General features: G+C 46.3%; 1 protein-coding gene across 2 annotated transcripts in view; it reads left to right on the top strand.

Annotated features, from left to right (window-relative positions):
* The first annotated feature begins 266 nt into the window (after window positions 1–266).
* Window positions 267–11198, top strand: part of LOC104530366 (uncharacterized) — a 58444-nt gene continuing 47512 nt past the window's right edge. For both annotated transcript variants that reach the window (XM_029086717.1, XM_010174928.1), the window contains exon 1: window positions 267–335. In XM_029086717.1, the coding sequence (XP_028942550.1) occupies window positions 267–335 (69 nt within the window). The remainder of the gene's footprint in view (window positions 336–11198) is intronic.

The raw sequence follows: 11198 nt of genomic DNA, 5'->3' as shown, positions 1-11198 counted from the left end.
TCGGCAGATGTAGATGCGTGCGTGTAGTGTATGCTTAACCCTTTCTTGGCTCCTCGGATTTGTACCATGCTGAAGATCCTCACCAAAAAGCTCAGGAACCAGAGTTTGAACGAAATTCAACCTTTCCAGCTAAAGGTAAGAACAGCCGGTTTCGTCTCGGTTGTTTTTTGTACCCTTCAGGTAACTTATAACAGGGCTTTGAGCCAGATGTAGATGCGTGCGTGTAGTGTATGCTTAACCCTTTCTTGGCTCCTCGGATTTGTACCATGCTGAAGATCCTCACCAAAAAGCTCAGGAACCAGAGTTTGAACGAAATTCAACCTTTCCAGCTAAAGGTAAGAACAGCCGGTTTCGTCTCGGTTGTTTTTTGTACCCTTCAGGTAACTTATAACAGGGCTTTGAGCTGCTGGTTACTTGCAGTGTTTATTATGCTGGGCCAGTTTCCTCTCAGCCAGCGTGCTCAGTAGGAACTGGCCTAGGCTGTATTTCTGTTAGTAAAGTTCTGTTCTTTTGCTCTCGGAGTTACCCTGCACAATTCAATAGGTAATACAGAAAGGTGGATAAAGGCAGATGTATCTGAATGTTCTTTAGAAGATTTACTTTTAACAGGGTTCACATTTAGCTGCATAGGCGTTTGCCTGTCTGTCTAGTTACCTTTGTATGTGTGCAATCTGTAGTCTCCCAGCCCTCACCTGGCTAGAACCCTACTGTGCTAGGTAATGTACAAACATGATTTGCCTAAAATGTCTTTCAACTCAGTATTTGCATTTCTCTCCCTTCTGGTCCTGAAGGTTGGAATGCGAGCTGAAGTTTGTAGCTGGGCTCGCTGCACTGACCTGTGGCTTCCCAAACTCTGCTTATATCCTTTCTTAGTGCTCAAAAGAAAAAAAGAGGATCACAGATTGAGGATAAGGAGTATCCAAGTCCTTCCTGACAAATACAAGGAGGACTTATTGAGCCACATGCAATGGGCTAAAAATGGAGTCGTGATGAGTTACTTACAAAAAATTGCTGGGTCCTGATTTGGCAGAAGTGTTGTGAACCGAGGGATACTCGCTGAAATCAGCGGTTACTCAGGATTGGCATCAGTACTGTGGGAAGTGTAGCGCCCGGCCCCAAGTCAAAGCAGGGATCTGGGAAAAGTAGCAGCCCTCGCCCGAGTTGGGGGCTGGGGATCCGTACACCAGGCTCCAGCGGAGTCTTTTGTATGTGTTACACAGAGGCGCATTGCTGTGTGGCCACACTCCTGCGCAGTCACTCGGGACAGGCTGATGGCAACTTTGTTGGAAACGGTGCTGATGTTTCCTCAAAGTTTGCTGTGTCCGTGTTCTTCTTCCTGTGGGAACTGCACATTCAGTGGTTCTTGGGGAAGGCAGGATTAGATTTTATTTTTGGAAATAAAATAAGGGCAATACTCTAGGCTGTAGTGGATGAATTCAGTGCAGGATATCTCTGCAGAGGCAGTGGGGGATTTCTTTTGAACACTGTGTTTCTGGGCCTTGTGGCTGTGTTTGCCTCCTTTAGCTTTATTGTTTGTCTCTTTTGGAGCCTCAGTTGTCAAGCAGTGAGAATCTTTGGAAGGAGCTCTCAAGGGTATATATAGCCTTCAGGATGCTTGGAGGCATGCAGGAGTGGGTATCTGCAGCCATTTTGTTCATATTAGTGCCAAGGTTTTGTGCTGCAAACAGGTGGTCTGATTTTTTACAGGCTCAATAGAGAAGAGAGGCTTAGGCTTGCACTGTTTCTTGCAGTAGAAGTGCATAGGCCATCAGAGGTAGCATTGGAGCCTGCCTTGGGCAGTGGTACAATGGTTGTTATACGTGTGTAGGGACAGAAAGCCAGACTTTCAAACTCTGGGTTTATATCTTTGTAGGCCTTTGGGGACCATGTGCAGCTGCCTGGTCTTGATTGAGCCTTGTACCAGCATACTGATCGCTTAATGGAGCATGCAGGGCTCTGTCTTAGGTGTTGGGCCAGATCTCCTTGCAGGTGTGGACACAGGATAGGTGTCACAAGCAGTGGGTGATGTGGAAGCTTTCTGTGGCTGCAGTGTGGATGGACCCTGTGATGAGGCCAAGCGTCCTGTACCATCTCCCTCTACTGCCCTCAGATGATGTGGGGCTGCCAGGCACAGACTAGACTTTGGCCTTCTCAGCTTCCTCACATTGGTCTGTGCCTAGGTAGCTGTATGTATTCTGGCATGTGTGGTATGTGCATTATTTAAAAGGTCCAGTCTGCTATTACTGAAACCTAGTGAAAAGTTAGGTGTGAGCATAAAATCAGGTCTGTAGTAGTGTAAATGGAGAATGGGCAACTAATTTGGACATAAGAACAACTGATCTGCATCCACCAGCCAAACCTAGAGCTTTCTGAGCTTTAAAAACAGTGTGCTTAGCTGCCCTTCTCCTTCATTGCCCACTCGCTTTTGCACTTTACGACATTTGTCAAAAGTTACCAAATTCAAGGGAGAGCAAGCTGCTACTGTGTTTCTAGCTTGCAACAGTACTGCTATTGGGCACGGTCCCAGGAGATTGTCCCTGGGTAAATTGTCAAATCATTTTTGTAAGCTTGGAAGATTTGAACAACCTTGGATTGAGATCCAAGCTTTCAGAGTCTTTTTGGGGTGAAATTGCTGCCCACTTTGAAGATCTCATTTTGGTACCATGTGTCCTGAATTGATTTAGTGTGACTGTGTTAGGTCTTCCTCGTCTTCCACCACTTGGAGAAGCTGAGAGGTGCCATTGCTTCCTCTAAGTGAAACCAGGAAATATGCAAGCTTTGGGTGTCAGTGTAATGCACTTTTCTTTTTTTTCCTACCAAAGTTGGTCTTTAGGTAGTTGGCAACTAATGCTGCTTAGAGGGCTTTGACTCGGAGATCTGCTGGTTCGTGCTGGTGTCACAGAGGAAGTTACTGTCCCTTTATTGTCCTTTCACCATAAGTTACCATAATGGGAAGGGAGGGATTGACTGACTGACACTTTACCTGCGGCTGGGTTAGCATGTGCTGCCAGCAGCTTTTGGTAAGGGTGGCTGGGCTGTGAAGCATGGTAGTTAGGGTTCAAGTTGGAGCCCTTACCCTTGGAAGACTGGTCCTGCTGACCTTGCTGTCTCCCCACTGGATGCTTATGCCCCTGTAGTGGGGGCAGTTCAGCGGCAGCATGTCCACTCCCGAGCTGTTGCAGTTCATAGTCCAGCCTGTTGGCTTAGAGTCCTTCAGCTGCTGCAGCTAAATCCAAGAAAGGATTGTGAACTGGATCCTAGTGCTCAGCCTGTTGTTCCATTTCTTGCTTCGGTGGTCTGATGTTACTTGCTAGAGATTAGGCCAGATTCAGAAACCTCCAGTTTTTGGCTGACTGTTAGAAATCAAGAGCCAAAAGCAGATCTGACTTTACAGGTTAGGGCTTATCTTTGATAACAGCTGACAGCTGGGTCTGTTCCAGAGCAGACTTTGTGGGACAGGGGAGAAGAGTGAGGACAGGGAAGTTGTCCCATACTGTAGTGAAATGCTTCAAATAAGGAAAGTGAGAGGCCTGTAACTCAAGGCCTGTTTTTTGGGTGTTTTTTTTTGGTTGCTTGTCCAGTATTAATGTCTAGTAGTTTTTAATTATTTTCTTTCATGGCTTTGGATTGGTAGTCCTGAGAAACCCTTCCTGAACTATAAGTAAAATTGTTCAAGGAGCTTTTAAAATGGATATCCTGGGGTTGCATGTGGGTTTACGTGATCGAGTACTCGTGTCGAGCCCTTAGAAGTACTCTCCAGATAATTCAGTGAGCTCTGTACAAATGAAGTGTCTTGTTCATCCCCACAACTTAAGGTAGGGGTTGCTCACACAAATACATTTCTTCCCAGTACCTCTTCAACTCTTGTGCCCTTGCATACCTGTGTGGTGGCTAAAGTGTGGGTGTCTGTTTTCTAAGCTTGCTCCTTGGGGCAGGGAGCATCTGGTTGGAACAAGTCTGTGCATTGCCAGTCAAATGAAGCCCTTAATTGGTGGCCCTAGGTGTTATCAGAATGAAACAGTTGGGTTGTGGTGTGTTAAAAAATTAACTGGCTGGAACATGTAGTTGAAGAACACTGAGCACTTTAAGGGTGGCAATTCCATTCCAACTTTGTTGTCGACACAAACAGCTTTGGAGTTGATATAATTGATGTGCTAATCCACAAAAGTTGTTAAATGAATGATGTACTTGGCATATTCCTTTTTGTCCTGGGCTGGGATGGTTAAGACATGTTTGTCGTTTCCTTAATGTTGATCAACAAATGAAGTGGTATGTGAGCCTGTTCTGGTGACAGAGAACTGCGTTTCTCTGCTACGTAGTTTTAGCCTTTCCCTTGCTTACAGGGGAACCGTGGACTAGGCACTATCAAAGCCACCGTGTCAACTCTGTTCCCATACCCTTGCAGCTTGTACATACATGTACATATAGAGTGCTGGGGACCAGCAAGTCACCTCAGCTATTTTCTGTTGGCACCTGCATCTGGAGTCAGCTATGAGACTCTGGTCTGGCTGGCCAGCCCTGACACACGACTGGGAATCATCCTGATCTGCCTTATATGAAGGGGGTTCAGTTGGCTGTGCAAAGTGAATGTCAGCCTCACAGGTGGGTACTTCTGAGTCACTGTCCCAGCAGTAGCTGGTTATTCAGTAAAGCCAGGAGTGTGCTGTTTAATTTTTTTCTCCTCAGACTAAAAAAGAGTAAAGTAGCATCGTTATTGATGCACAGTGGGTGTGCTTTCAAAGATCTGCATAAGGGCTCATGCTTTGTATGAATGAGGACAGATTAATTTCATTCTTTCTTTGGGCTGACTGCTTGTCACGTGCTCAGCCAGCCACTGGTCTTCAGGCTGAAGACAGCTTGGCACAGTGAAAACTTAGCTTCATCTGTCTCCTGTGATGTGTGAAGGTTTTAGCTACTTCATGGATTTTTCAGCACATCCCACCAAACAGGTTCATTCCTCTCGAGCTGGAGGACTCTGCTTTACGCTGAGCCTTTGCTTTTCCTCCTGTTAACACCTGGTAATATTAGATGCTTCCAGTTTGTCTTAATCTCACTCAGGAAGGGGATGAATTTAAGTATGTAAGTATGATTTTGACTATTGGAGTATCTATGAATATGCCTGAAGTTAGACTTGTGATGATTTGGACTAAAATTATGTTAGTGGGTTAGAAATGCTGTGATGGATACTTGGCCAAGGCAAATAATAGAACAGGCAATCCCAGCCACTCAGAAACCTTCAGTTTTTGAGACTTCTGCCTGAGGCATTGTAAAATAATAGGTTTGCAATTCTTTCTACTTGGCTACTAAGGTCTGAATCCTCAAGGATTGTCATCTTCCCTGTTCAGACACCCAGCATTGATAATCTCCTGTAGTAACTTAATTGCAGAGAGTAGAACTTCAGACAAATTGCAGGTATTGCAAATACAGCATCATGGGAAGGTCATTGACTTTGAGATAGTTCGGTGAGACATCTTTTCATGCCTTGTTCATGACTGATATGAAAATATGGTCTAGATTTAAAAAAAAAAAAAGACAATAAAATCCACCCCTAAGTGTCACAAAGAAATCTCATTACTTTCCCTTGTGTTTCCCAATTCTTGATTTTTAATTGAATGTAAAATTGAACTTTGAAAATGTAATAACATGTATTTAACTTTTGCATTTCAGTGAAAGCAGATTAATCCATTTTGCTTTGCTGGGCAGCGCAATTCTACTTAATTTCCTGCTGTCATGCACCGTCTTACAGCTCCTGAATTTATGTTGCACTGTTTGGGATGCTAAAAGTTTTCCTGAGTAAGGAAATAGCTTATATTTGAAGTGAAAATAGGAAGCAGACCCAGGTCATCGTTTGTTTTTATTATGGCTCTTGCAAAACAGTGACTTTAACTTTTTTTTAAAGTAAAAAGCAAGACTTGCATTCACTTAGGACATCTCTGTGGAGCGGTGGGTGGGCAGGGCACCTCTCTGCTGTAGTGTGCCAGTCTGGCCAGCTCCTCTGGCTGTTCCTGGGGCATGCTGGGGGTCACTGAAGTGGTGTTGGGATGCCTCGGTATGGGAACCAAGGGCTCTATTCACTTGTCAGTGGAAAATACACTCCCACCCACAGTGTAGGTAGCACCAACCCCTCCTACCCCCACACATTTATCTATAGCCCCTGTTCCCCTCTTCAGTGGGATTCGGGTTGCTGGGTGACCCAACTCTTCCTAGCAACCAGCATCACAGGTATGTGCGCGCTCAGGGCTGTTTTCTGCTGCAGTAACTGTTGTACGTGGCGGTGGGCAGAGCCTGTTTGTCCTCTTGCCACCGTTGACCGGCAGAGTCAGCCAGCTAAGCTGGTTTTGAATAGGCACCAGCACCACCCACAACTGCTCAGCATGAACACCCAGGCAAGGATTTAGAGAAAAGCCAATTAGTTGTGACCTTTATCTGCACAGAAAGCATTCCCTGTGGTACGAACTCTGCTGTGACCCAAGCCTAAAAGTAGGCGTGAAGGACCCAGTGTGACCTGTGCAGAGCTATCTCTGTGCCAGTCTGGGCACATGCCTGCCCAAGCTGTGAGGACACAGCACACAGGTGAAGCACAGTTCAAAGAATTCTGATTTCTTCTGGACTGGTTTGATTGCTCCTGGGGGCTGGACAGCTCAGGGCACCTCTGGGCATTTCTCCCCTCGCTCGCTATGTTCTTCTTGCTTCTCAGACCCAATATAACCTCCTCCCTGTGGTAGGCTGGTCTGTTTGGACACTGACCTGGCCTCCATCTGTACTATCCATCAGACTGAGTTGTTCAGTTGTTGTAGGAGAGGCATTTTGAGGCTAGGGCATCTTGGGAGCTGGCTGAGGCAGGGGGATTGGATCTTACATGGTGAGTAGTCTCTCTTCCTGATTAATAAAATTACTGTGGCACACCAAGTGCTCGGCCAGCTGAACTTCTGCTGTTCTCTCTTTGAGACTGCCCTAGCAGAATGGGAATGCTACAACAGAGTAACCTTGTATGGGTACATCATGTGAAGAGCTCACATGGTTGCCTCTAGTCCAGCCTTGATAGCTTCGTGGAGAGTGAAGTACTGTGGACACTTACAGAAACTTCCTGGTGGACCTGGATGTAAGAAAGTATCTTGCTTGGAAGATTTGCACCAAAGCTGCCACATAGCTGTATATGCAGTAATAAAAATCCTGGGTCTTACTAGTTGTTCTGAGTTAGCATGGCAGAATGTCATCTCAGGGTGGCAGGGGCTAAAAGCTCAAAGAAGGTTCTATGAGAACTGTCGGCTCTGCAGGCAGCTTGTGTGGACCAGTTTTTGTTTCCAGTGCTCTTGGCCAGTCAGCCCACCATCCATGCTCAATGCAGAAATAAAGTCTGTCTGTAGAGCCTTTTCAGCTTGCCAAGGCTTGAGCTGTGGTGCTGGGGATGGAGATCGGTGCCTGTGCTCCACTGGCATGCACCTTCTAACAAGGAGATGTGGTGAAACCTGGAGAGTTGTCCCTCAGGCTTGTGTGGGGTTTGTGTGTGAGGGGGCTGTTTTTGGTGGTCGGGGAAGGGGCTATAGTGATGGCTCCTGTGAGAAGCTTCGAGAAGCTCCCTTGGCTCCAAGGCAGATATGAGGCTGAGCCAATCAGCAATGGTGACATGCCTCTTTGAAGCCATATTTATGAGGGGAAGAACCTGTTTGGCAAAGGAGGGAGTGCAATTGGAAAATATCAACGTGAACAAAAAGACCATTGACAATCAGAGGAGAGAGAAGGGTGAGGTAAGAGAGACATCAGAGAGCCAAGTCAGCGAGAAAAGAAGGGAAGGAGGTAAATGGAGTCCCCTGCAGCCCATGGAGGTTTAACGGCAGAGCAGATACCCATTAGTGTAGCCCATGGAGGACCCCATGCTGAAGTGGGAGGCTGTGCCTGAGGACAGCTTTGACTATGTGGAGAGCTCGCAACACAGCAGAAGACCCCAGAGATGCTCATGCCAGAGTGGGGAGAGGAGATCTGCCGGAGTGGAGGTCTGTATTTGGCCCATAGCGCTCCCCATGCCAGGGCCAGGGGCTGTGCCCAAAGAAGTCCATGACTCTGTGGGAAGCCTGCATTGGAACACTGTGTTCCTCAACTCTCTTAGCCTGTGGGAGGGACACCATGCCAGAAAGTGGTGTAGACACACTGACTGCAGCCCCGTTCTCTGTCCTTGTGTGCTGCTGGTGGGGAGGAGGCAGAGAAATCAGGAGCAAAGTAATTTGAACCTGGGAAGAAGGAGGGGTGAGGAGAAAGTGTTTTAAGATGTGGTGATTATATCTGACTATCCTACTGTGATTGGTAACAAAATAAATTGATTTTTCTTTCCCAAGTGAGTCTGTTTTGCCCCTGACCATAATTGGTGAGTGAGCCCTCCCTGTCCTCATTTCAAACCATGAGCCCCTTGTTGTTTTTCTCTTCTCCATCCCACCAGAGGGGGGGAGTGGGTGGACGACTGCATGGTCTTAGATGCTGACTGTGACTGAAACATCAGCTTGGTAGACTGTGAGGCTATGGATTCTCTTCCTCAAATGAGCTGCCATTGCGTGGTACTGGCATGACTGGGTGGGTTGGTTGGTTGTTGTACCCAGCAAACACACCTGAGAAGAGCCCTTTACAGCCTTGCATGGGATCACCTCCCAACCCTTGTTCCAGCATCAGCCTATATGAGAAGACCTAAGAGTTCAGGGCTGGAAGCACCTCCTGAGGAAAAGAGGAAACCAGTGCTAGAGCCTAAGCACCCTGAGGAGGTTTTTATTAGTCATGTCTCCCATTTCAAGGATGGATTGACTTTACCTTGCAGTTAGGCAACAAAATTAAATGATTCCTGTTTGATTTTAAATTTATGAAAGGACTGGTGATGCCTAGATAAAGTACTCCCAAATACCTCAGTATTCATTAATGCCCACAATGAGAGTAGACAGACCTTGTTTTCTGACATTTCTAGGAAACAAACTATTGATTTGCCTTGGGTAGCTGATTAATTGATTTAGCTGGGCTACAAACCTGGTTTTGAGCCACTGATTTCAAAGAGATCACAGAAATCAAGTTGCTGATGGCATAAAGATCCTATCCCCCTGCACTCCTTTTGTTCAGAAGTCTGTCTCATCTTACTTCTGCCTAATGGGGTCACATTGTTTCCATGGTGCAGGCTATTTTTCATTTAACTGATGTCCTTACTTCTTGGCATCAGAGGCCACAATCTGCCAAGCTCTATATGGGCATAAGATGAGAAGAAAATTTCCTTTGGTTGAAGAGGGAATTTCCCATCTTGAGGAAAGGTGCCAGACAGGCAGCTACATTCTCCAGTTTGCTGAGAGTGTGTCTGGATGTAAGCTGGGAAAATATAAAATAATCCTTCCATATCCTGTCACCCAGTTATTACACACAAAGCCAGGTGGTTGTTCCAGACAGTTATCTGCAGCCAGACTGTTTTTCTGTGTGGGTTTCTTTTTTTAATTTTTTTTTTCTTTATTCCTAGGAATTGATTATTCCAAAGAAATAAAAGTTCTTTGGCCAAAGGCTAATTAACAGGAGAGATCAGTGTTATTTGGTGTTGAACATGTGAAGTGAAATAATTTAGAGGCTTAAAAAATCAGCAGCTTCCATGTATATATTTTTTGTTCATAGCAGACCCTTTATTCTGGCTTGGACAGAACAAGTCAGTCTTGGGAAACCCCTCAGTGGTGTTTTGCAGAGGGCTGCAGTGCAATGCAACTTTTCCCCTGTCTTGCTCCTGAAATGGTATGTGGGGGTGCTGGTTTAGTATGTGGTGCTTGGACACTGTCTCAGTAGCTGTCTGTGGTGAGCTGGATCTGCAGGAACACTGTCCGGTTGTGTTCTGTGCATCTCCTTGTGTTGTGACATTGCAAGTAAATGCGTGTGTTGTGTGCCCTGTTTCCATGAGTGGGGCTTAAGAGCACCCATCCTGTGTTAGACCTACTGTCTGCTTCCCCTGTCTCCTGCAGGCACCAGAGGTGGGCACCTGAGGAGATGGTAAGAACAGCACATACTTTGCTCTTGGGGACTTCTTGAGACGGAACTGTTGTCTGTGCATTAATAGCCCAATGGACTTCTTTTACCTAAACCTACCAAACCTATGTAGGGTCTTTGCATCCAGAACATCCTATGGCAAAACTTTTCCCACTTTAACAAGGTGTTGCTGAAGGATCACCTGTTGTTTGTTTAAAACCTGCCTCTTACTAATTTAATTTTGTGCTTTCTGGCTCAAATATTGGAGGAGAGAATAAACATTAAAATTACGTCTTTGTGCCACTTATCTCTAGCCCATCCCTCCTTGTGCGAGGTGAAGAGACCACTCTTGTCGACAGATTCTCCCAACTAGGAACTGCTTGGAATCACACAGTGCCTACCAGGAAAGGATCTGGTGCAGTGAGAGCCATTGCAAGTTCTTACGTGGTCCTAACTCTTGCTTTAAAGATGCCTGACTAGATGGATGAAAGATCTGGTCTTGAAGGATTATCCTATGTTAGCGGCTTGCTCCATGCTAAAACACAAGAATTTTGGTGTAAATCTAGAGAGATGAAACGCTCCCGTCTGCTTGCACTCAGAAGGATTAATGTGGGATTTTTAGAGGAGGAGAAGCCTGAAATGTCTTGTGTGCTCCAAGTGTATTTCCCAGCCAGACTGTAAGGCATTGTTCCTTGTGTTTGCAAATCTGGCTAATGTAGTTCTTTATGGCTGAGCAGAGGTGAGTGTTGAGTGAGGTCTCCCAAAACGGGCAGCTTCCCCTCAGCTAACGAAGTATCTCAGGGCGATGGCAGTTGCCCTCTGGGTCTTTTGAGGAGGGAATGGAAAAAGTGTTACCAGATGTGTTGTTTATTCCAGCTGCTGTCAGCTGTACCTCCTTGGTGGGGGGACCCATGCGATGCTGGGGAGTTGCTGTAAGCTGTCAGAGAAGCTAGCCTGTGCAGAGGGACCTCTTCTCATCACAGCAGTGTAGTAACTGAGCTAGTCCAGTGGGGATGAGGCGTGGGTCAGGAGGAGCATATTTAAATCCCTGTGGCCTAAGCAGGAACGGTTGGCGCTGATGTGAGCAGCTGTCTCCCACCCTCCCCTCTCTCAGTACATGCCTTACAGATCATATTAGCTATGCTGTAGGTGCCTCTCCTGTTCTAGGTGTCCCCTTGTACTCTCTTCCCCTTCCCTCTGAGAGGGTTGTCAGCTGTGAGAAATGG

The sequence above is a fragment of the Antrostomus carolinensis genome, unplaced genomic scaffold (assembly GCF_000700745.2).
Source record: "Antrostomus carolinensis isolate BGI_N321 unplaced genomic scaffold, ASM70074v2 scaffold17649, whole genome shotgun sequence".
In the NCBI taxonomy this organism is placed as follows: domain Eukaryota; kingdom Metazoa; phylum Chordata; class Aves; order Caprimulgiformes; family Caprimulgidae; genus Antrostomus; species Antrostomus carolinensis.
Note: the sequence above shows the minus strand (reverse complement) of the source record. Positions and strands in the feature narration are given on the sequence as shown.